The sequence below is a fragment of the Pyrus communis genome, chromosome 5, assembly GCF_041283825.1.
Source record: "Pyrus communis isolate YQ-2024b chromosome 5, ASM4128382v1, whole genome shotgun sequence".
In the NCBI taxonomy this organism is placed as follows: Eukaryota; Viridiplantae; Streptophyta; class Magnoliopsida; order Rosales; family Rosaceae; genus Pyrus; species Pyrus communis.
The window spans coordinates 6808441-6834688 of record NC_142569.1 but is presented as its reverse complement, the minus strand read 5'-3'; the positions used below and the strand labels follow the sequence as shown (position 1 = coordinate 6834688).

The 26248-nt window shown below is 36.0% G+C and overlaps 3 protein-coding genes and 1 pseudogene across 6 annotated transcripts; 2 read left to right on the top strand and 2 right to left on the bottom strand.

Moving 5' to 3' along the window:
- Nucleotides 1-1354: 1354 nt before the first annotated feature.
- Nucleotides 1355-5908, top strand: LOC137726261 (uncharacterized). Of its 4 annotated transcripts, none has more exons than XM_068465161.2 (9): nt 1355-1804; nt 2784-2993; nt 3085-3173; nt 3263-3401; nt 3732-3806; nt 4402-4523; nt 4597-4672; nt 4943-5002; nt 5467-5908. In XM_068465161.2, the coding sequence occupies exons 2-9, from the start codon at nt 2856-2858 to the stop codon at nt 5593-5595; spliced, it is 828 nt and encodes a 275-aa protein (XP_068321262.1). In that variant the 5' UTR covers nt 1355-1804; nt 2784-2855; the 3' UTR covers nt 5596-5908. The 4 variants fall into 4 exon arrangements, with proteins under 4 accessions (XP_068321262.1, XP_088550112.1, XP_088550111.1 ...); XM_088693986.1 differs by having other exon boundaries at nt 1526-1809; nt 2663-2993; XM_088693985.1 differs by having other exon boundaries at nt 1530-1804; nt 2663-2993.
- Nucleotides 5909-9826: 3918 nt separating this feature from the next.
- On the top strand, nt 9827-11560 carry LOC137724568 (putative aspartyl protease At4g16563; annotated as a pseudogene).
- Nucleotides 11561-13138: 1578 nt separating this feature from the next.
- On the bottom strand, nt 13139-16536 carry LOC137726111 (ras-related protein RABF2b). The gene is made up of 7 exons (XM_068464981.2): nt 16167-16536; nt 15175-15252; nt 14930-15097; nt 14646-14694; nt 14474-14547; nt 13615-13708; nt 13139-13463 (listed from the first exon to the last, which is right to left on the bottom strand). The coding sequence occupies exons 1-7, from the start codon at nt 16203-16205 to the stop codon at nt 13363-13365; spliced, it is 603 nt and encodes a 200-aa protein (XP_068321082.1). The 5' UTR covers nt 16206-16536; the 3' UTR covers nt 13139-13362.
- A 5359-nt stretch (nt 16537-21895) lies between these two features.
- LOC137724649 (uncharacterized) lies at nt 21896-24190 on the bottom strand. The gene is made up of 2 exons (XM_068463393.2): nt 22852-24190; nt 21896-22452 (listed from the first exon to the last, which is right to left on the bottom strand). Exons 1-2 carry the CDS (start codon nt 23642-23644, stop codon nt 22082-22084), a joined length of 1164 nt encoding a protein of 387 aa, XP_068319494.1. The 5' UTR covers nt 23645-24190; the 3' UTR covers nt 21896-22081.
- Nucleotides 24191-26248: the final 2058 nt, after the last annotated feature.

The window sequence follows — 26248 nt, the reverse complement described above, 5'->3', positions numbered from 1 at the left end:
TGAGAAAATTGTAGTAATGGTCTTTTAACTTTAACCTTATTGTATCAATGGTCACTCAACTAAAAATTTATGACAATTGATTCCTTAACTCATCAAAACGTGTAACTATGACTCTTTTCATCAACTCCGTCAGAACATTCGTTAAAACGAGTCATGCTAGAAGAACCATTGCTACAATTGAGTTAAAGTTAAGAGATCTTGCTCCAATTGAGTTAAATTCGAGAGACCATTTCTCCAATTAGGTTAAAGTTGAGGGACCATTGCTACAATTTGGCTTTCATATTTGCTCTTTTATTCAGCGTCATGTGCATGACACATGACTGATTTTGACAGAAGTTCTAACGGAATCGACGAAAAACATCGTAGCTGCACGTTTTGATAAATTAAGAAATAATAATCACAATTTTTAATTAAAAGACCATTATTTTAATTGAATTAAAGTTGAGTGAGAGTGTACTATTACAGTAAGTAGTCATGATACAAAATATAGCTAGGAAATGGTAAATGATGCAAACAACCATAATCATTGAGGTCTGATGGGGTTGGTGAGGGAATGTTAGGAACTGTAGCAGCAGCAACATGTTAGTATACAATGACATACCTCAGATTAAAATAAACAAAAATAGTATAACATAACTTAGAAAAAAATCAAGTAAAATATACATTATAAAACGAAAATAAATTTAAAATATTAAGACATGGCATCCGAATTGTATCATCATCAACGTATCATTTTAACCATAACTGACTAATAAGAGCAATAGTCAAAAGTCCACTACACACAAAGTAAAATACTTATTTTGTCCTTTGTATATATCTTGCATTTCTCCTAATAAACACAAAAGTTTAAAATATACTATTAGTTTACTGGTATTTCCCTTTATAATTTTGAAATTACATACGCATTGTCCTTATTATTAATAAAAAAATTAAAATATTAGCAAAAATAATTATAACAAAAGGAGTGGTGCTATTCACACCTATATTTACTTCTCACACACTATTCTCAAGTTTTGACCGTTGGATCAAATTAATTGAAGATCAATGAATAAAAATTAACAAAAATGTATATGATGTAACAAGGAATGTGAGGATAGTACTATCCTAAAAAAAAAACCCTAGAATCCAAATAGCTCATGAGCCAACCACATTATTTTCATTTCTCACTTCCCTATCCCATTTGGATAACAAGAAAAATGCGATCCACACTACACTAGATCATGGAATCCAAGCACAAACTCGCACGTATCCACCCAAAAATTCACTTGTCATTTTTCAAGTTCCTTCCATTTTTTTTTCTTGTGAAAAATGTTAAGGACGTTATTTTAAAAGTAAAACTCTTTATATATTCTTTATAATTTCATGTATTTAGCATAATATTTTATAATATTAATATGAAAATTAATATTAAACTACGGCGATCTAATGTGACATAGAATTTATAGTTTTCTCAGCTTTTTTTTTTTTTTTTTTAACTAATAACCACTCCTCTTCTTACTTTATTATGTGTTCGGTTGGATATTCCAAGCACTCACATTTTTCATTGATTTCACCCCCTCCCTCTGCTTCCTTTTCCCTCCTTCACGGGTTCTTGCCTTCCCATTTCTCCATTGCTGGTCACAGATCATCAAACCCATTTTGTTTTCTCGATTACCCATCTGCAATCTGCGCCTCAAGTTTTCATCTTTCCTTCTGATTTCTGGATTTTGGCATTGATTAGCTTCTGTGTTCCTGTGTTTTCCCAAATGCTCATCTGATTTGGAGGGGTTTTTGGTTGTTAACTTTTATGGACTTCATGCTCATTGTAAGGTCTCCTCCTTCTGATTTCTGAGCTTCTCAGCTTGCATCCTCTGTTTTTGCTTTATGGGTTTTGTTTGAAACTTCATCTGCCTTTGGTTATATTATGATTTCTGATCTCAGGATGGAGGTGGTTTTTAATTTTGAATACCACATTTGATTTCTCATGTGTTTGTGGTTGCCTTTGGATCCGAGTTTGTTTTTCTCTTTTGATTTCATTTCTTGTTTCTTCTGGGTACTGCTTGATTTTGTTAATTTTTTCTAACGGTGTTTTTAAATCTCCTGCTTAGAGCTTGTATTGGTATTGTTCTGCAACCATATGGAAGTATTGATGGAGTACCTTCATTTTACACTGACTTCTTTTCAAATGGCCACTTGGTTTTTGTGGTTGAGTCATTTGGTTTTCTTTTCAATGAAGAAACTGTTTGTGGGCAGTCATGAGATCAAATTTAGGGTCTTGGTGCTTGACCAATGCATGACCACACTATCTAATCCGGTCGGCAAGTTTTGCTTAATGTACATTCATACATTTGTATTTGGAAAGTACTAAATTGGAGTTTGAGAGCTGCTCAGTTTCTCTCTTCTGTCTTCTGGGTGTTACTTGGATCTCATCTGTTTCTAATTCTGATTTTAGCCTTTTCGTTTGCGTATGTTGTTTTTATACATAGGTTTTTGTTGCTCAAATCTATTTAAGTTAGTTTTAAATTTTAACAAATTTAGATTCATTTGTGCCGATGTTTCTTATCGTTGGGCTGTGTAGCTTGTTTGTGGATTATGTTTGTAAGTATAAGCACATAAGCTATCACATTGCTTGCAGTTTACCCATCTGCTAATATAAGCTACTCTGGTTAAATGTCATCCTCAGATGCTCACAGCAGTAACCAAAGAAAAATGATACTGATAAAGACGTGCATGTTTTGTGATTATAAATTACTATCCTGGTGGCTTCCTTGCTCTTTGAGTGTGCTAATGGAAAGATGAAACAGGAAAATGAAGCGGGGAAGCTAGTACGAGAAAGTAAAGAAGGGAAATAAGAACCACCAATCTAGCATTTTGCAATGGAAATGTCTACAAAGACAGTTATGACGATCAAATCTTACCAAAATCAGGCCGGAGTTCTTGTTAAAAACTACTTACTAGCGGATCCCGTCATACCATATACTTCTATTATTGGAGGCATAATTTTGTGCAAAATGGTATACTCTTAATAAAGATGTGCTGTAGGGTGCCTCATTTAAGTTGTAGATTTGGTTTTCTGTTTTGTTATTAACTCATTATTTTCTGCAGGTATATGATCTTACCCATTTAATTAGCACCTTTTACATTAAGGCTTATGGTAGTCTTACAAAAATCCAACGAATTGAGTGGAACAGTCGGTAAGGATACCCACTTTCCTTTTGCGTCGTATACTTCCCATCTGGAACGCTACTTGTAAATTTATTAATTTGAAAGTTAACTTTTGCAGTGGTATCTCCAGTATTCATGCCATTTTTATAACAGCTCTGTCCTTGTACTTTGTGTTCTGGTCCGATCTCTTTTCTGATCAACAGCACCTTGGCCTTATTACATTTCGAAGCTCACCGTTGTCTGTTTTTGGATTAGGGGTATGTGCTTCCAATTATTATTTTTACATGAATTGTTAGCCACTCAATTATTGTGAAAGTATTTACATGCATATTATTCAAGTGTAAATATCATGTTGGTTTCAATTTGACCTTAAGCTGTAAGGACGTAATGAACAGATCCCAACATTATCTTATTTGCTTCGTTATCATCTGACCATGCCTAGACTAGCAGCTAGAAATTAATATCACGGATTGATGAGTGATCTGGACCTTTTGTTTTGTTGGGTTTTTTCATCTATCTGCACTTTCTTTTGTTTGGTTATCTCCTGACATTTTTTTGTGGGACATAATTAAGATCATTTGTGACAGGTCTCTGTTGGGTACTTCTGTTCGGATCTGGGAATGCTATTATGGCTATATCCCTGTTTAGGGGGAATGGAGTATGTAAGTAAATTCTTCGTGGAAGACAATTTGTATATTAGTCTGGAAGCACAGCATATGCGTTTCTGTTTATAATTTATTGGTCTCTGCTTTAACGATCTTGACATTTGGGTCAGAAGCATCATTTACCTAGGTTCTAATAAGTCCATTAAGGTGACTGCTTAATTGCACAAACAGGTAACTAGAAAGTAGAGAAGAGGAGGTTAAGTGGACGGAAAAAGAAATCACATTTGCATATAAACTAAGTCACTTTTGATTAGACTGTGGCGTTTTCTATGGGATCAGTTTAATTGAAAATTTAGGGCTTTTTATTTTCGTTATTCTTTATGATTGCAGAGGTGGCTGTAGTTAAAATTTGATATACGTTCGGCTTATCTTTGTAGTGGTTGGCACTTGGCAGATATGCTGTTAGAGTTTAATGGTTCAACTTTTATTGGTGGACTTTTTGGTAGTAAAATAAATTTGTTTCTTTCCAAAAGAATATACAACAATAAATAAACACTACTCAGCTTGTACACAAATCTATTATTAGAAACGAGTAACGTTCACCACATGTTTACGGCTGTATAACTCTTGATATGGTGGCATTCAATTACAGGTTTTCCATCACTCACTTGCTGGAATTGCAGTAGCATACTCCATGTTTTCTGGGGAGGGGCAACTTTATACATACATGATCCTCATCTCTGAGATCACTACTCCAGAGATCAATATGAGATGGTGAGCTTTACACATAAGAAAGTGTTTAGTTTATAGTTTTCCATCTTTAATATAAGCTTTCGTTTTCATGAAGGTATCTTGATACAGCTGGTCTGAAGAGGTCCAGCGCATATCTCCTAAACGGCATTGTGATATTTTTATCATGGCTGGTCAGTTGAATTCCTTCTGTATTATTATCTTATGATCATTGAACGTGGTGGCTTGAGGCCCAACATGTACTCATTTCATATAATAGATCGAGTGTTGCAACAACACTGCCCTGATACTTTCATAAACTGACTCATTTCTTAGCCATCTGGCTTGATGTGAGCAGCATCGTGAGCATACATCGTTGTTTTCAAAGATGCTGGATTTTCCATTTGGTCGCATAACTTCCATCATTGTTAGACATGCTTTCTAAAGGAATTTATGGAATGCAGGCGGCAAGAATTCTGCTGTTTGGCTACATGTTTTACCATGTTTACTTACACTATGATATGGTAAGCTGCCATTCCCTTAGGATATGTACCGCTTACACTTTGGATTTTTCTTGCCGTATACTTTCACTTTCTTCAAAAGTTGAGTTATGCTGTATACATGGTTTGGATAGTTCTCTGAGAAGGGGTAAAAAGTTTGGATCTTTATATTTTCAACACCCTCCTCTTTTGGTGTGATTTTCTTTGGGAACAGGATGAAATCTTGAATGTTGCGTATGTAGTGCAATATTCTACATTTGTGAACCATTCCTGAAGATTTTAAATTTCGCATGTTCTACTTTAAACAAAAAAAAAAAGGAACAAACTAATGCGAGCCAAAACATCTCTCCTTTTCCAGTTCCCTTATCTTTATGAATTTTTTACAAATCCATCTTTTATTTTTATTTTTTTTATATGAATTATCAAGTGCTCTAGAACTGTAAAGTTACTAAAGATTTTGGAGTGTCATTTGTTTAATTGGATTGCAGATCATCCAGATGCACACCTACGGATATCTGTTGGTGTTTGTTGTGCCATCCGTTCTAGCTGTTATGAACTTGATGTGGTTTGGAAAGATTATCAAGGGATTGATGAAGCAATTGGCCAAGATGCAATGATGGATATACATTGTGTGTGGAAATGAGTCGAAAGGCTTCCGCTTTAAGATGGATCGGATCTTGTGCATTCGTCTATATTGTTCACTGTATAAATGATAGAGGCCCAGATGTGAGGGTTACAAGGCAGTCAAAACTGGAGGCATTTTGGTGGCCGAAATTGTTGTAAATGATTCCAAGTTTGTTGTTAAATTACGAGGGGAGTCGAATCTAAGATCTCTACTATTTCTTGACTCAAGTCTCCACCGTATGTCGTTAGAGTTAAATGGTTCAAAGTTGTATGCATTGTTTCAGCAACTAACTAGTTTTGCAACAATGATTAGCTTCTTTGGATGTGCACCGATTTCTATTAACACAAAGGAGGAGTGGATGGGAGGATAGAGATTCTTCCTCCTTTATAAAGTAATGGAAAGAGGGAAAAGTTAGTGGGTACAAGGACCCGAAGCATTTTTCTCATGGGAAAGTAAATCAAATGAGAGTTAAGGGACAAACAAATGGAGAGTACGAAAAAAAAAAAATGGAAGTGTGTTCTTTATTTTTGATTTGGCTATCATTTGGTGATTTACTATGAATTGAAGACAAAAGTAGGAAAAATATTGAGGGTCATCCTAGTCTGCGCATGCGATGCATTGGAAAAGCGTACAACAACAAAGTCTTATTTTATTAAGTATGATCGGCTGTATGAATTTTAGAACGTTATTACGCTTTGTTTTGTGATAAGTCTTCCTTTAGCTTCAAGTACTCTGTCTTTTCTTAAAGTTTCTTTCTCAGTCTTCCTAGGTCTTTCTCTACCCCTTTTGCACTGAGCCTTTATCTCACAATCGTATTTTCTAACCAGAGCATCTGTAGGTCTTCAGTTCACATATTCAAACCACCTTAATTGATTTTCTATCATCTTATTTTCAATTGAAGGCACTCCTGCTTTACCCCAGACATCCTCATTCTTAATCCTATCTTTTCTAGTGTGCCCACATATCCAACGAAATATTCTCATCTCCGTTACACTCATTTTTTGCACGTGCTGATGCTTGACCCGCAACATTTTGTGCCATAAAGCATTGCTAGCCTTAGTGCCGTCTTATAAAATTCTCCCTTGAGCATAAGAGGATCGCACAATATACCTAATGCATTCTTCCAATTTATCTATCCAACTTGTATTCTATGGTTGAGATCTTCAACCAATTGTCCGTTGTTTTACAAGATGGATTGCATGAGCATCCATGTACTGTTTTTCCCACTATATAAAACAGAAAAGCTACTACCTATCAATCAATCGGGCTCATATTATCTACTTTCTAGTGCACAAGTTAAATATCTCAACACTTTGCATAACCAGTTTTTTTCTGGTACGCTCAACAGCATTTTTTTTTTTTTTTTTTTTTTTTTAAGTTTAGAAGATGAGTATTTGGGTTTTAATTTTTGTCATCAATTCCGAATGGTTTGTTAAACTTTCTGTAATTGAAAAATTCTAAGGAAAACTTCTTACCAATGTTCTTAGATTATAAACTTCCTTGCTTGTTGATAAATATAAGGGGATGAATTGTTTGATTTGTTGCTTATGCACATCAGTAGAAAGACAAAAGGCAAATGTCTGAGTTTGGTAGCAGAAAAAAAAAAAAAAAAAAAAAAAAAAGTATCCACGAAAATGCTAGTGGGAAGAGGGGGTGGGGCAAGGACGCCTTTTTAAAAAAAAAAAAAAAAAATCAATTACAGATGTTATTTTATGAAGGGAATGGGTGTAAAGATAACTTAACATTTTGAATTGGGTTTGAGAGAGTAGTTTAGGTAATAAATTTGGATTTAAAGAGAGATTAATTCTTTAATAAAAAACAATATGGGTGAAAATAGTAAATTGGGTGTAGAAAGATGTTACATGGGTTCAAATAAAATTTACCTTACCAAAATCCGTTCGATATGGTTGTTTATAAATCAACCTCAAGGAAGGACTGGATGCATAACAAATTAGCAAGTGATAACCGTTTACATGGAACAAGAGGAAGGTAGAAATCACAGATGTATATGATACGACAGAAGAAGAAAAAATAAACACACACACACACTAACGTGCTTAATAAAACTGAACCACCAAACACAGGTATCCATAGTGTTGAGTGAGTAGTGTAGCCGCACAGGGCAGATCATAGATTCATAACTGAATTAGTTTGGCGAAAGCTAATGTGACAAAAAACTTTTTGAAGCTGATAATATAATGCGTTACTTTTTATAATTAATTCACCAAAAGTTAAATAGAACCATATATCAAGCAATTAAACAATTAAAAAGTGCAAGTACCTAAGATTCAATCGACCAGCAGCCAATTTCAGCACTTAATTGCAGAAAAGATGGTGAAAGTAGATACTTATAATCCGTTAAATTATGAAGTAAAGTACAGTTACAGCTAGGGTTTAAGGTTTAGTGGCAGGTCATTATGTCCTAAGCAAGTACAGATACAATTGTATTAGTACACTTATACAAGTAATCTTCCTCAAATGGTAGTCAAACCATGTGAGATTACGGAAATGGCAAGCAAGAGTTGATCGGTCCTCGTCAGTATTATCCTGTGATTTGAGGATGTTGCGTCATCTCCAGCTGAGAAGGTTCCATGTCTGGCGTGCTCCAAATTCTATATTCCTTGTTTTCAATAGTGTTAATATACCCATAAAATCCGAGTTTTTGAAGCTTACCCTATTTGCAGGACATGATCGTGAGTGCCACTATCTAGCGGAGTTTATCATGATGCATGAGCACAGAACTGTGATTACTCTGCTGGGCGGTTTATGAACTTTGTTACCAATTATTTTTGCAACAAATATGAGTACACCCTTTGGAATTCAATTTTCTTTAATTAAAATCCATCATGGTAAATTTCTCTAATAACACTTACTTTCGGTCTCTCACTTATTATCTACATTTATTTTACATTATTTCATTCAATTAAATGTCTTCAAATACCTTATGGTGATTTGGAAAAAAATTTAATAACAAAAATTTACATGATACCAATGTTCCTTATATAGATGTTTTCATATGATACTAACAGGTAAATTAGTATATCCTACAAATATAAAAAATTATTTTATTCAAAATTATTAATATTTTAAATATAACATAGGTGAATTATTTTGCACAACATATATATAATAACAATATAAGTTCCTAGTGAATTATGTAATGATACATGCAAAATAATTTACCTACAAAATAAATAAATATTTTTTATTCAAAATTAATTAAATACCAATGTTTTGCAAAAAAAAAATATAAAACAATTTACCTACATGCAAAATAAAGAATGTCGATTGATTGCACACTCTATATAATAATAACAAAATATGGCTAGTATATATGTAATATCACATGAAAAATAATTTACCTACAAAATAAATAAATGTTTTTAGCCAATTGATTCAAAATTAATTAATTACATATTATTTTACATAAAAATATAGATAAATTATTTGCATGCATAAATATAATTTTAACAAAATATGCCTAATATATACATGCAAAATAATTTACATACAATGATCGTCAAACAAATAAAAGAAATGAAACATATGATGGTAAGAGAAGTATAAAGTAGATAATTTTATAATAATAAGGCACTTATTTCCCACAATTATGGTGGATAACTAAATTCATTAACATAATTAGAGTGTTGTAGCATAATTGTAAATAGTTTGAAAATAATAGGTATTTATTTGTTTACATGGCAGTTTACTTTAAATTTAAGTTTTATTTAGATCTTTAAAATGAGATAGGTTTTTGTCAAGAAAATAAATATTGCATGAGCTTATATTTAAAGAACCCTTATTTTTAATAAAAGTTCACATTTTGGCAACCGCAAAGAAATTACAACCCAATGAAATATTAATTATCATCGTCTCATCGGGTGTTCGAATTTACTTAACCAAAAATTGTATAATATATAAAGCATGGCAGTATTTTAATGATTTCTGGTGTGTGTGTGTGGTGTGCAAGTGTTTACGTTTGTGTGCGGGTGTGAATTATCAGAGCATGCATGCATGCTATACATCCCTTCATGTGCCTGCGTAGTTGTAGCAAACACTCGCAATATTAATTCAGAACCTCTCGATCATAAACATCTGTTACCCCATATAATAAACCCCGATGCATCAGATGGTTAATCTACCTTTTAACTCATTCAATGGCCTCTATATATAGGTATTATGCATGCTATGGAGTTCACTTGTCTCTATACCTATTGATCCCAATGGAAACACCCTTCACCAATACCACCCTCCTTTTCCTTCTAGCCATAGCAACATTCTTGAATTTCACCCAAACCCTAGCCAGCCATCGCTCCATTTCTACTTCCCTGGTGCTTGGACTAACACATTCTCGGGTTTCCCTCCCAAGTCCGAAAGCATCTTCTTACTGGAAAAAGATGCCATCACAAGTGTCAGACATGATCGAGCCACTGAGGGAAGTGAGAGATGGGTATCTGATACCTCTTAGTTTAGGGACTCCCCCACAAGTCATCGAAGTATATATGGATACTGGGAGTGACCTAACTTGGGTTCCTTGTGGCAATCTTTCTTTTGTTTGCATGGATTGTGATGACTATAGGAACAACAAACTAATGGCCATTTTCTCTCCTTCAGCTTCTTCTTCATCTCTTAGAGACCTTTGTGGTAGCTCATTTTGCATTGACATCCATAGCTCGGATAACTCCATCGATCCGTGCACCATAGTCGGATGTTCACTTGCTACCCTTCTTAAAGGCACATGTCCTAGACCATGCCCTTCATTTGCTTACACTTATGGCGCAGGGGGGGTTGTCCAAGGGGCACTTAGCAGAGACACATTAAGGGTTCATGGAATTAGTAGCACCCCTAATAATGTCGTCACTAGGGAAATTCCAAAGTTTTGTTTTGGGTGCATTTGGGCTAGTTATAGAGAGCCTATTGGGATTGCAGGGTTTGGTAGGGGAGCACTTTCCTTCCCATTCCAATTAGGGTTTCTACAGAAGGGCTTCTCTCATTGCTTCTTGGCCTTCAAGTATGCAAACAACCCTAATATTTCAAGTCCTCTAGTCATAGGAGATGTTGCTATTGCTTCAAAAGAAAACTTGCAATTCACTCCAATGTTGAAGAGTCCCATGTACCCTAGCAACTACTACATTGGTCTAGAGGCAATCACAATAGGTAATACTAGTACAGTTAAACAAGTGCCCTCAAGCTTGAGAGAGTTTGATTAGCAAGGCAATGGGGGCATGCTCATTGACTCAGGAACCACTTACACTCATTTGCCTGAGCCATTTTACTCCAACCTTCTCTCTGTTATCGAGTCGGTGATTTGGTATCCTAGAGCCAAGGAAATGGAGACAAAGACCTCTTTTGATCTTTGTTATTTAGTCCCACACACAATGAATAATACTCTCATAGACCAGGATGACCTACTCCTTCCTCCAATCACTTTCCATTTCTTGAATAATGTGACTCTTGTTTTGCCCCAAGGAAATCACTTCTATGCCATGGGAGCTCCAGCAAACTCCAGTGTGGTGAAATGCTTGTTGTTCCAAGTAATGGATGATGGAGATTATGGACCAGCTGGGGTGTTTGGGAGCTTCCAACAACAAAATGTGGAGGTTGTGTATGACTTGGAGAAAGAGAGAATTGGGTTTCAGCCAATGGATTGTGCTTCTGCTGCAGCCTCTCAAGGACTTCACAAAAAATAAGCAACCCCATGCTGTGTGGGAGTTGATGGTATGGTGCTTCTTGCTGTTATGCAGTTGTGCTTTGCAGCAGACAAAATAAATCAGGGCTTGGCAGTTTTGATATTTGCATAATGTATTTCTTTAATACTTCCTTTTGTTTGAAGATCAATTAAACTAGCCAGATTGTTACGGATTTGGTGCTTTTGGTCATTATTATTCTCAATCTTGTATCTGTTGGATAATTTTTCTACTTCTGTCCTTTCTAAGGTTAAATTTGACATGTATGGTTTTAAGATCCGTCGATTTCTTCATTGTAATTTATTTCCAAGTTGTTAAAAAAAAAAAAAAATAGATTGTGGTACTTTTTAAATTATTATTAAATTTATTTTCTTACAAGATAATTTAAGAAGAGAAATTCGAACTTGAATGTAAAGAGTAGAGTGCATCTGCAAATCCTTGTTAAATTGATCCTTCCATATATTTGCCCTTTAGATTGGTCAAGAAAATGAGCTGGTTATATTCCAATTGCTTGGTAACAAGGGAACAACTTGAAGTGGAGTAACATTAATTAGCAGTATTCTCTATAACCGATGGGTGAAATTTAGTTTATGTGGCCACAGAAAATCAAGGAATCTCTGGCTTCGAAGATAATTATGTAAATTTTCTCAAGGCTTCGAAGATATTTAGTTAGTTGGTTGGGATTGAACCTGCACAAGGATACATATACATGATTATTTTCCACTACTGCAATAAAGCGTCATTTACAATTTTGAAGATTTTTTATTTTATTTTTATGAATGATAAGCTTTAGTGTGTTAAATTGTTAAATGTTAAGAGGGAGGGGGATTGAACCCGTCCCATGGTGCATAAACATTATTACTTCTCGCAACTGCTGTAAAGCACCCTTTGCTGCTTCAAAGATATTTAATTGTAAGCATATTGGTGCCACTCCGTACTACAGTCTAGTGATATTCCTCTTCACTTGCAAGTGAGAGATCTTGGGTTCGAATCTCGTGGATAGCGAATTCGATACCAAATTAGGTTGTCTATTGTGTGGCTTTACCCCCTCCCCTTAGTGTAAAAATATCAATGTACTCAAAATTGTAAGCATGTTGGTGGCTATGCTATTATGTTCTACAAATAATAGAATTAAAATCTGGGAAAAGTTTATGCTGTTTTGAGAAGCCATTTCAATAAGCAATACACGAAAAACATATTTTTTCACATTGTGTAAGGAAATGAACGAATTTGAAGTAATTAGGAACAAAATAGAGCATTAAGCATGGTGTGATTAGACTTGGCTTTTGGCCTGCAAATGGTCGAATAAAAGATGCAAATGTTGATTAGGCAAGTTGGACAAGAAGAGAAGGTTCTTTCACAACATTGATAGAAGTTCTAACTGAGAAAAGATCTCTCTATTATATTGAAAAGAGAACCGTTGAAACCGTACCATGGCACTCAAATTTGAATTCTTCTCTCCGTACTCAAGTTTGAATCCTTCTCTCCGTAGATTCAAACCATTTTAGAATATCTTGCAAAAGAAAAGGTTAAATAAAGGATGTGCTTTCCGTCGCAGACTGGGGAAGATAGTACACAACTTCCCTGTATGCGAGTCCCACACGCGAACCAAATTTTTACAGCGTACCTCTTCCCGACAAATGCTTGGCAACATGGAAGGATTGCTTCATTAAACCGCAATAGAATTTTCAAGTGAATTATACAGCATACCATGCGTGGTTGCTGAAAATTGACACCATCCTAGCACTTCAGAAATCTTGCACCATGTCTGGAAACGAGGACCGAGCTTATAGTTTTCGCTAAAATTTTAAGGAATCGGCATTCTTATTATTCGCTACCAAACCTGAGTAATTTCAAACTGAGAGTAACCATTTCATTACATGAAAAGACCAATCTCCATATGCTTCTCACACTTTGTTCAATGTAACTAAACAAAAACATCCATATACAAATCTGAATAAATGTACACATACATGGGTAACTCAGTAGCTGATTCATCATTTTCCACTGTCAGTTACGCAAACTATTATGGAAATACCAAGCAGGCAGTGACCGAAAGCACCACAGAAGCTCTATGAGCAACAGGACGAGCCTGCCACCCTTTCAGAAGGTCTGTCCATGAGAACCATTCCTGCAGGGTTCTGCACAGGCTGCACTCGAGGTAATCTCTTTGCTGTTACCCCAAAAACAGACGGAAACCATAATCAGATCACTAAATTACATTATAACATAAACCAAACAAGCAAAAAGACTTGCGTAAATCCATTTTTAACAGTAAATTCATTGCGCTGAAAGGGGTACACGCTAAGACCCCATAAAAGTACCTATCTCGTAGAAAATGTCATTGACATTGTCTGCAGTTTTTGCAGAGGTTTCCAGGAAGAAAAGGCCATTCTCTTGAGCATATGATTGTGCATCCTGCAACAGCAGCAGTTATAGAGCAGAACATAGAATGAATGAATATGTAAGTTATGACAAACAGATTCTAGTCAAGTTAGCTCCCCTAATCGCCATACTTTATTATACAGTTTCTTCGGTTTGTTCATTTTCTCAAAAAGTGACCTCTTCGAAGGAACAAATATAAACATCAGTTTCACTTTATTTATATCTTCTTCCCACATATTGTCATACGTCTGAAACACTAGTTTGGGAAAAATGGAGTCCAGTACCGCAAATTGGGAAACACAACCTGGATTACATGGACTACAGTCCACAGAAGTGTACGGAAATAGGTTTGTTGCTTCAAACTTTCAAAACTAAAAATCAACATCGGAAAGAGGGGACCCTTGCTTCCAACTTTCTAGGATTCCTACAGCCAACCCCACTTAGTGGGATAAGGAGTGGTGGTGATTGTTGTTGGAAAAAGGAAAGGAGACAGAAAAAGACAGCTTGTAGTTAACTATATCATATGATAAGTGCAGAATAGAGAACTGGAAGATATTGCTATAAGAATGGAACTGTAATATGTTGACCAAAGGTAATATAAGCATATTTTATATACGAAGAACGAAGGATTTCCAGAATATATTCATTTGTTCTTTAAATTTCAAATTCAAATAATCTTGAAAAGCTATTTCATTTTTCAAAAACGAAGGCTTTGGACGGAAAAATCAAGCGATATAAAGTTCAACCAATGTATAAAAAAAAATAAAAAAAAAAGGAAAGCACAAAATAATGAATTACCTCTGCTGCCACTTTCCTGGCCTCTACCAGATCCGCTTTATTACCAGCTAGTGCCATAACCATGTTTGGGTTACCTTGTCATACGGGAATAAATAAAATTATTAAAAATTAAAGTCACATAGACAAAACCAAGGAAGCCAGTACCAAAATTTAGCATACATAAGTTACTAACCTTGTGACTTGAGTTCAAGAACCCATTTTTTTGCTCGCTCAAATGAAGCCTACAAGAGAAGGAAAGTTAAAACTTCTGTTTAAGATGTATTCGATATGGGTAACTAGGTGGCAGCTGGTAATAAATGAAAAGCTGTCAAAGAGAAAACAAACTTCAACTAGTGAAGACTAAAGATCCTTCAACTCTAGTGAATGAATGCAAATCCGCCACCAACAAAGAAATAAATTTCATAAAAATCTAAAATTTCAAACAATGTAAAAAATGGGCTGTCAGAATATACTCACTTGATTTGTTAAATCATACACGATAATTGCAGCAGCAGCTCCTCTGTAATACATTGGTGCCAAACTATGGTACCTCTCTTGACCTGCTGTATCCCAAATCTCAAATTTTACGGTTGCGTCATTTACAGCCAATGTTTGTGAGAAGAAGGCAGCACCTATTGTTGATTCCTGTAATAACATACTATAAAAGTAAAGGTATGGATAAAAAAAAAGAAAATGCTTCCTTTGAAAGATATAGAACAAACCTGAAATTCAACGAATTGTCCTTTTACAAAGCGCAACACCAGACTTGATTTCCCAGCTCCAACATCCCCAAGAAGCACCTGAAGAAGAATATCAAACATCACTGTGGTGATCACGACATGCAATACCCAAAGAAAAATAATTTAAGCAAAAATAAACCTATTCACCACATAATGCTAAAATACATATGCCTACATATCCATAATTCCTGTGTTAACGGAACATCTTTCGATAAATCACAACCTTCATTGTAACATGGGCTTTTGTATTTGTATTTTGCTTGTGAGTATGGTCTTGGTTAAAATTTAGCATTCAGGCATTTACTTACATGATATCATATATCAAGAAAGCTATGAGACCTAAGTCAGAGTATGTTGTATTCTCGGAGACCCTCAAAATATCAGAGCTAGACCGAGATAAACAACACCACAAAAGAGTAAAACTTCTGGTCGAAACAACTAGAAATCCTAATAAGCTTTCAGTCCCATTTTTCTCATTGCAGTCGGAATTCAAATACGAAAAACAAAATCAAAATCTCCGTGTTCAAAGATATTGTATTTGTTTGACTTCCATTTCCAGGGTTTAAAAGCAAAAATAAAAAAATTGTAAATCCACATCCTTTATGTTAATTAAAGCAATCAAATCAACAAATAACAAAACATAAACCCCAATATGAACTGGCCTAAAAATACGCAATCGACTGAAAATTATCACAGCTGAAAATCAAATAAGACCCAAATCAGAATATCCAGAAACTACAGCAGTAATTGATCATCACAACAAATTCTCCGAAAAACAAACCAAACCCACATCATAATTATCATTGAATCACACAAAACCCGATCAAATTCACAAAATTTCCTAAAACCCAATTGAAATTACAGGGACCCAGTACAGGACAGCATCAAAGACCAATCAGAATCGCAAAGTTTGACGAAATTGAACAGAAAGCAAGCTCAAGAAAAGGGCTTTTTTCAGAAGCAGAAACACATACCAATTTGGCATTGATGTTCTTGTTCCCAGTGGTGGCCATGAGTGCGATGGATTGAAAATTGGAGATCAAAAGAATTGAATCTGGAGCAGAAGAACGCAGACGTTGACGAAGAAGGAAAGATGGGGTCTGATGCAAGCAGAAGCAGAAGCAGAAGCAGAAGAAGAAGAAGGCAAATCGAGAAAGGATCCTAAAAGCCAAGCCAAGTATACCAACAACCCTCTCTCTCTCTCTCTCTCTCTCTCTCCTCGAATACGAAGACCTCTACTGAAGCAAATGTATTTTACGAAAAATTCCGCGTGGCAAAGCGTAAGAGACGAAATAATCTTCTTTCATCTTTCCGGTCCAACCAGGGCGACCAGCCTGTCTGCTCAGCTTCCACTTGGGCACATTTTGTTTAGGGTATATTATCAATTTCTCCCCTGAACTTGTGATCATTGGCCAATTTCCCCCCTAAACTTTAATTTTGGCCAATTTCCCCTCTCAACTCTCATAATTAGTCAATTCCCCCCTGAACTTTAATTTGGCCAATTTCCCCCCTCAACTCTCAAAATTAGTCAATTTGCACCCTACTGTTAATTTTTTTTTTTTTTTTTAATTTTCCATCTATTCTTTTCTTAATTTTCAATCTTTCTAATAGCTTCCAACAAAGTACTAAAATTAACATAAACTCACCTGCATAATATAGGGTAAAATGTACAAAAACATAATACAATTAGTATGTGACATGGGTTGATTATAAGAAAAAGTTATGAATCGGGTTTAAAGCATGTAGAAGAAGAAATAATAATCCTAAACTCATGGATCAAACTTATTTCAATAAAATGGGTTATTCTTAATAAGGAGTCGAAAATTATGAATAGACTAACCATTTTTTTACTAAAGCTCGATTCTCCGCAATTTACTTGAACTTAGCTTTCACTTTTATAAAGAAAATTGTATTCACATACAAAAATTTACACATCAATCCTTTTTGTTATCAATTTTGTATAGTCAAAAATCAAATAAAATTACTCCATACTGATTTATTATGACTAATAATACTATCTATGATAAATTGTAAAATTCTAAATTTTAATCTATTTGTAATAGGATAAAGATATAGGAACATGATTAACATACATCTTATTTAGTTTCTTACACACACTTGTTTAATTATGATCAAATTAAAAATTTAACAGTAGGGTGCAAATTGACAAATTATAAGAGTTGAGGGGGGAAATTGGCTAAATTAAAGTTGAGGGGGGAAATTGACTAATCATGAGAGTTCAGGGGAGGAAATTGGTCAAAATTAAAGTTGAGGGGAGAAATTGGCTAATGGTCACAAGTTCAGGGGGGAAATTGATAATATACCCTTTTGTTTAAGATAATGGGTTCCTTGGACGGGCTTGGACTACAAGTTTAGGCCCAACAAATTCATGGACCGGCCTGTATCTTAAACAATTGTGTAAAGTTGTTATTTAGTACTACGGTCTACTGATATTTCTCTTCATTTGTAAGTGAGAGGTCTTAGGTTCGATTCTCGCCAAAGGTGAATTTGAACCACGTTATTGCTAGCCCATTATAAGGCTTAGCTCACCTCTCTCCGTTTTAGTATAAATAATATCGTTTGTTAAAAAAAAAAAAACATCATATAAAGTTTTGATGTTAAGAGTTGAATTATTTTAATGGTCTGGAATCTTCCTCTTCAACTTTCTGTATTCTTATTCAAACTATTTTTCTTTCCTTAATGTATATCAGAGGGTGCCTATAAAACAATAAGAATGAAGAGTCAAGGAACGTAGGGGTGAAGTCTATGGAATTCAGAGAGGAATAGAGTTTTTTCAATAGGTGATATGACTTACTTAAAAAGGCATGCGACGTGTATGAATTAGGCGTTGAGAACTCAGGCCCCGTCCGGTAATGTTTTGCATAACGATATTTTAAAATTGTTTTATAAACGGAAACAACAAATAGAATTTTACATTTTTATGATTTGAGAATGTATTTGGTAGTTTAATAAGAGTGATTTTTAATAATGAAAGGCTTGAAAACACGTTTGGTACCTATATTTGAGAATGTATTTTCAAAATTCTTGTTTGATAGTAAAGATGTTGGTAAAGATGTTGGTTGAGATGAGAGTAATTTTGGTAGATATGGTGGTTGTAGCAATGGTAGTAGTGAGGGTAAGGTGGTGGAGATGGTGGAGGTGGTGGTGGCCCTGACGAGGGCAATGGGGGTGAAGAATGTGAAGATGGTGATGGGAGCAAGATGGGATGTGGTAGCGGTGACAATGACAATGATGGTGGTTGCAGTAGTGAGACGATAGAGATAATGATGATCATGGTTAAAAGGTGATGACAGTTAATAATATGATAATGATGATGGTAGAAATAACACGTTTTTGAAAATCAGAAGAAATGCGTTGATATAAACTCGATCAAATGTGCAAATCATGCATACGAAACCATGAAACATATCGTAGTACCAGACTGGCCAGAGCTCATATTTAATTTCTCCATACTAACAATATTGGAGAAGGAATAAAGCTCTAGCAATATATAATTAGGAAAAAGTTGACTTGAAAAAGAAATGGTACTGTAAATTAATGTAGGTGTTTTTATATGAAAAGGTGAAAAGGCTGAAAAGAAACACAATATAATCGAGGAGGTTAGCTAGCTCCTTCCTGTGGCTGTGAATGGGATGCTCTCCAAGGCAAAAAAGTTGAACTTTTAGTACACTCCTTTTGTCAGAGACTCAGAGGCACACAGAGAGGTAGGACTGCCAATTAGCCAAAGATAACGATAAATGATTAAATTTAAAGATAAAATTTTTAAAATTAAAGAAAATAAAAGTTGATAACTAATTTATTATCTAAACATTAATAAACGTGTTTATTTTTATTGGTAATACAAATTTAATTTTTAAATTTAATCTTTATAATATTATTCATTAGACAATAATAAGCTAATAACAACCACTGCCGCTGCCGTCTCCGCCGTGGGTCTCACACCACAGACACACACACACACACCTGAAATCTTACTTTTGGAGCTTGCACCAACACCCCGAAGAACAACCCTCTCTTTTCTATCTTCAGTCACACACGCACAGAGGACAGGAGGAGAAAGACATGAAAAGAAACATCTCCTCCTTTGATTCAACCACCAATAATACCAACAAAATATGACAGATGAAGGATCGATGGATGGTATATTGGTAATTGCACTGCAATGTCCAAAGGGCATCCTTCCTCTCTCTCTCTAGTCTACCCCCTCACAGGGATCATTGACTGGTCGCCTTTGACCAGTCTTTTGGGAAGGACTTGTCTCTCTCTGTGTTTATGCAGTACTACTGCTAACTGATCAGTACTCTCTTCTCTCTCTCTCTCACATCTGTACCTCATAAATGATACGTGAAAAATGCTCAATCCCCACTTCGATTTTCACCACGTGACATACACTATGCAATCATATTATATATAATTTTATATTAAATATTGTGGTTAACTTCTCTCCTATATTGAGTTGATTTTATATGTACGATAGAGTGCATGGGAAAAAATTGCATAATATTGTGTGTCTAATTTCCATGTATAATATGAATTTAAACAATCTGCATTATGCTTTTTCAAAGCTTTAAGAAATTAACTTGTATGACTATAGGAGATAAAAGATGTGGCACAGTTACATGTTAAAGTTCATCTGTCCCATATCGGCCAGAAGATTTGAGAACAAGCCATTTAAATAGAATTACCCCACTTTAACTAACACCAATGCATTTTGTATTAAAACCTCACACCTGATGGATTAAGTAGGTGGCCAAGTAGGGACAATATCGATGTTGTTGGAGTGGGCCCATGGCCCATCTACCTGAAACTTAATATGGTATCAGAGCCAGGGGAAGGGCCCGTACTACCACGTGAACGGTTGGGTCCCATTTGACCTCGAGCAAATGGGTGAGCCTTGACTTGGCTCCACGTAGGCCAAGAGATGCCACATAAATAGGTGGGTCCCCATTGCCTTGACTTGGCTCCGGTCCCCATTGCCTTGACTTGGCTCCCGTTTGGCTCTACTTAGTTGCCGATGTATGGAACTTCACGTGTGACCCATAAAATAGGGTCTCAAGTGCGGGGGAGTGTTAAAATTCCTATGTCCCACATCGGCCAGAAGGCTTGAGAACAAGCCATTTAAATAGAATTACCTCACTCTAACTAACACCGAGGCTTTTTGTATTAAAACCCCACACTTGACGAATTGAGCAGGTAGCCATAGGGGTGGTTCGGTATGGGATACCATACCGAAACTAGTATCCCGAATCCCAAACCAAAATTTTTCGGGACGGGAATTTGAAGATCAATCCCAAACCAAATTTTAGGGAATCCCAAATTTCGGGAATCCCAAAATATTTTCGGGATTTTGGGACAAATCGGGAATCCCAAATTGAAATATGAAATTATGAATTGTTCTTCAAATATATAATTCAAGAACACATTCATGAACTAGGAATTTCATTTCATTCACACTACCATTTAATTGAACACTGGCATGCCTGACTATTTTTATCATAGTCAAAATTCAAATTAATTAAACCCTTTTTGCAATATGTTGAGAGACAAAAGAATCAAGCCTTCTAAAATCATCAGTCATGGCAGCAACAATAATAAAATCCACATGAATATCAAACAAAACATGAAAAATATGCAAGGTGTAGGGCATTCCAGGTTGCAGAGCATGAATTAGAAACTACTAGCATCAATTATAAAAGAATAATATATATAATAATTAATATTATATATTTTCGGTTCGGTATGGGATTCCCGAAATATCGAGAAGCCAATCCCGAATCCCATACCGAAATTTTGGGATCGGTTCGGGATAGCATCCCGAAAATTTCGGGAATTTCGGTTTGGGAAATTTTTGGTTTGGGATCGGGATTTTTTCGGTTCGGTTCGGGATTTTTGGGAATTTTTTCCACCCCTAGGTAGCCAAGTGGGGACAGTATCGGTGTTGTTGGAGTGGGCCCATGGCCCATCTACCTGAAATTTAAGATGGTATCAAAGCCAGGAAACAGACCCATACTGCCACGTGAACGGGTGGATCCCTTTTGACCCGCGCGAATGGGTGAGTCCGACTTGGCTCCATGTAGGCCAAAAGATGTCACGTGAATGGGTGGGTCCCCATTGGCCCCGCGTGAATAGGTGAGCCCCGGCTTGTTTCCATGTGGTTGCCGATGTGTGGAACTTCACGTGTGACCCATACAATATGTGGTTGCCGATTTGTGAAATTAACTTCACGTGTGACCTATAAAATGGGGTCTCATGTGCGGGGAAGTGTTAGAATTCCTTTGTCCTACGGCCAGAAGGCTTGAGAACAAGGCCTTTAAATAGAATTACCCCACTCTAACTAACCCCAAGGCCTTTTTGTATTAAAACCCCACACCTGATGCATTGAGCAGGTGGCCAAGTGGGGACAGTATCGGTGTTGTTGGAGTGGGCCTATGGCCCGACTACTTGAAATTTAAGATTACATCGCTATTGTGTATCATTAGTTTAGGATATCACAATAATAGTGTACTTGTATCATGCAAGTTACTCTCGTAAGTTAAATGATGTGATGAGTATTAAAACCATTCCAAATTGTATTGGAAAGTCCATGGTGATCAAGTAAAATCACTTGGTAATTACTAGAAGTGTGAGCTAGACATTGTGTATTTGAGTGAGAGAAGTTAGTAAGAAAAACAACAACATATGATTAGAATCATTAGTAAGTGAATCCAAAACTTGAACTCAAAACACAAATGGGTTTATAAATTATGTACATTAATCAACCAAATGTGATCAATGAGATCTCTACCTCTCTCTTTTCTATCTTATGATCATATAAATAAATAGAAATTATTAAAGCATCTTAATTAGGATTATAATGATAATCTAATTATCAATTTGGAGGTGGCTGCTGGTTCTTGTTGGAAGCCAAGGCATGGATGGAATTTGCAAGCTTGTTAATGGCATCAGTGAGGCCATTAATGCCTTGCCTGTTGATCTCAGTCTTAGTTTCCTCGATCTGTAGCCTTCTCTCATGCAAATTCAACATCTCTCTGTGCCTCCTTTCTTCTCTCTCCTCACAGCCCTGAAGTGCTTCTGCAATCATGGAAGCACCTCTGGCGATGGCAGTTCCCACTTCACTTGAGATGCTTGCACTCACAGTTCCACTGGTTCCTCCTTGATCTTCACCACCACCGCCACCTCTTCCACTTGCCCTCCTCCTCCTTTTAGCTGGCGAGTCTGAATGCTCACTTGTATCGGAATCTGATATCATTTCACACGCTCCCAAAAGTAAAAATGTTGTTGCACTAATTCAACAAATCTGATATTATTAATCATTACCATTCAATGCACACAATGATTATCAATAGTACCCTACCCTTTTTTTCTTTTCCATGACATAATAAAGTACAAATAATTCTTTTACTAGTGGAGAAATTCCTAAAATTTAACAGAAAATGTGGTTTGATTGGAATATATAATTCCAAAGATTAGTTGCTTAATTAAGCTTTTGCTTCATAGGCAAGAGTAATTAAACATATTAACGTTAAGGAGCTGCTATTGACCCTCCAAATAACTCTTCCTGTAAAGCTAATTGTTAATAACTTGTGCATTTTCTTCACAAGTTTGGTCGAGAGAGAGAGAAAGTGTGTGTGTGTGTACCTACTGTGGGCATAACCTGTGCGTATGGGAGAGCAGGTGGTGGTTGGGCTGCCAGTGGAGCAGTTGGAAGAAGTGGCAATGCCGCAATTGTTGGAACTGAGATTTGATGATGATGATGATGATGTTGCAAAACTGGAGGAGAAGGCAGTGAAGAAGAAGGCTGCTGATGAACATTAGTTGTATTAATTATAGGCCTCTCCAAACCATACCCAATATTTGGATTAATCCCAACATTTGGACCAGAAACAGAGGCTCCTCCCACCACCTCATGACCTCTAATCTGATAACCACGAGCAGCAGCAGCAGCAGCAGCTTCTCTCCTCTCCACCACATCCACCAAAGCCTCATAAATCTGAGGCACCATATTTGTAGGCAAGTTCCTCTCCTTCCTCTCATTCTTCTCAAGCTTCCAATACGATGCACTACCTTCTTCTCCTTTCCCTTCTCCCACATTAGTAATCTTCCTCTCATATTCTCTCACTTTCTTGTAATCCCTCATGAGATTGTCCCACTTGTCGTTGCACTGGTTTTGGTTTCTCAAACAACCTTTTTTCCAACAGTAGTCCTCCACCCATTTCCACCTCAGCTCAGCTGGTTTGCTCATTGATCTTGTTGTTTGATCAGTTCCTCCACCACTACTACCACCTTCCCCACCACCAGTTCTCTTCATTCTTCTCTCATCATCCATCTTCTTTGCCTCTATCAAAATCATTGTCTCCCCCACTGTCCAGTTCCCTTTCCTGTAGTCCCTCATGATCACACGGTTAGTACCATTTCCTCCTTGTTCAGCCATCACCAAAATGCATGCAGCATTCCCCTAAACCTAGAGAGAGAGAGAGAGAGAGAGAGAGAGAGAAGGGAAAAAATGGTGGAATGGGTTCTTTATGGAGGGTGGATTTGATTTGGTGGAGTGTTACTGTGGTGTTCAAAACCAGTCAAATCTCAATGAGATTATAGCTAATTTAGGAAAAGGGTAATTAATGAATGGGGTTACCTTAAAAAGGATCTAGGGCTTTTAAGTGGTATTTGATATTGTTGGCATATATTTTTGTGGTTTTGTAGGAGGAGAGGGTTTTTGTATCATGAGGGGTTTTTGCATCAAGAGGGGAAGAAGAAAAATAGAAGGTAAAGATGGAGGTACCTGTTTACCCTATAACTATAGCTATGATGTATTATTTTGTATTGTTTCTTTTTGTCTTAAAATTTTCAACCTTTTTGAGAGGTTAAGGATTGATTTTGCACCATCTAAAATCTTCAAAGATTAAGTTCAAATCTGAGTCTACTTATTCAAACCACTACTGCTCCCCAGAGAGAGAGAGAGAGAGAGAGAGAGAGAGAGAGAGACTGTGAGGGTAGAGAGAGGGAGAGACTCTGTGACGGTAGAGAGAGAGAGAGAGAGAGACTGTGAGGGTAGAGAGAGGGAGAGACTCTGTGACGGTAGAGAGAGAGAGAGAGACTGTGACGGTAGAGAGAGAGAGAGAGAGACTGTGTAAGGGTAGAGTACCATTATAAGAAAAGGCCAAGCACCATTCAAACTGACATCAAACTGCTCGCATTAGAGAGGGTCAATACATGACTACCACTCACCCCTACACGTGGTGTAGCCTCTCAACTCTCATCATCATCCCCGTACAAATTGTAGATTTTCTGTATTTTCGTTTTAACCCTAATCGCAGCTAAAAGCCTAAAAGTAAAGAGAATACTAGAATAGGATCCCTAACCCTAATGGAAGTGATTTCCAATTTCCACACTTTAACTTTTTCTGAAGTCTTGCATTTCCTCTTTTAACTATTATAATGGAGAAAATAAAAAAAATGACGATCCGAAATCAACACGACTCTCTGCTTCGTGAAAATCGATGGAATAGCGTCTTATAACAATGAGATCATATGATAATTAAACCTCTTACAACATGTGAGATGAATATTATTAGATTAAGAGTTAATTAATAATGACTATCAGTTATAAAATAATGAGAAGAACGCTCAATTTAGTTTTAGGGCCTTGTTTCAGTGCTGATTAATTGTATTCACTGAAACATAATTACATCTTGATTTCTTTATTCGATAATTGACTTTAAATGTGCTTTAGGGAGTTAAGAACTAATTTCTTGCAATGATGGGTTGAGCATGGTTGTGAATGGTAATGCACAGGACGAGCATTATATTTTTCTTTCCATGGGAAGAAGAAGAAGATATATATAGCAGGATAAATCTACATCAAAAGCCTAAAAAATGACTAAGAATCTACCCTAATCAATTAGATTTAGTTTAATTAGTCCCTTAATCCCATGCTATGCCATGCATGAAAAGAATGTTAAAATAATAATTGCCCATGTCGCATGAAAACCCTATAAAACTTTACTAATTTACCACACAACCCCAAAACTTGGAGCTTTCATAGAGCACATCCACCCATGTTAAGTTGTCATGGCTCAATCTCAAATTCAACCCAAAACATAACTTCACCCATTTTTTGGTTTGTAAGGCTCATCAACCATGACTGATATCATGTCGATTCTGAGTTCAAGCCTAAATCCTTGGCATTGACGTCAACAAGTCCTTTCAATTTTTTGCACCAGGCGTGTGCTCCACACGCCTAGCTGGAGAGTGCTCGCCACGATGGCTACTTAGCACGTGGTCATATCTCAGACGTTTATTTCAAATTCTCACCTTAATTTAATGATTTTTAATTATATTTTTGTAATAATATTTTTAAGATAATCTAAAAAATTAAAGAAAAAAATCAAATAACAAAAATTCCAACGGTTACTTGTAATTTTTTCTATAAATACTAATTAAATCATTGTTTCTCTTTCCACCAAAACTCTATACAATCTTTCATTTTCTACATTTCTAATTTGTTTATGCGTACAAAAATGGCATCTTCAACGGAGTCGAAGTCGGAATCAAATGATAGACCGCCGAAAATGTTTTCATGTGTGAGCGTTGAGTTGCCGTTACCGATTGGCACAACGAGTAGGAAGGTAATTGATTATTATTTATAAATGTTGAAGACGTAATTGAATTCCAACAAGAAAAAAGAGGTAGAGGTTTTTTTTTTTTTTTTTTTTTTTTTTTCGTCAAAGAGGAAGAGGTAATTAAGGCATGAGTCCTCAAATTGTATCCGTTCATTGTATATCCTGCGGTTATAAATTAATTTAAATACTTTTATTTTAAATTAAATATAAATACTACCTGATAAATATTGAACGCACGATATATAATAAACGGATACGATTTGAGAATCTTTAGGATCCTCATAAAAAGGATCCGGAGAGGATCCTCCTGGGTAATTGAGAAGATACATCCGCAAAAACCTCAATTTTCTAGGGTACTTTAACGAAAATCTCATATACTGTTCACTTTAACGAAAAACCACATTTTTACACTAAAAA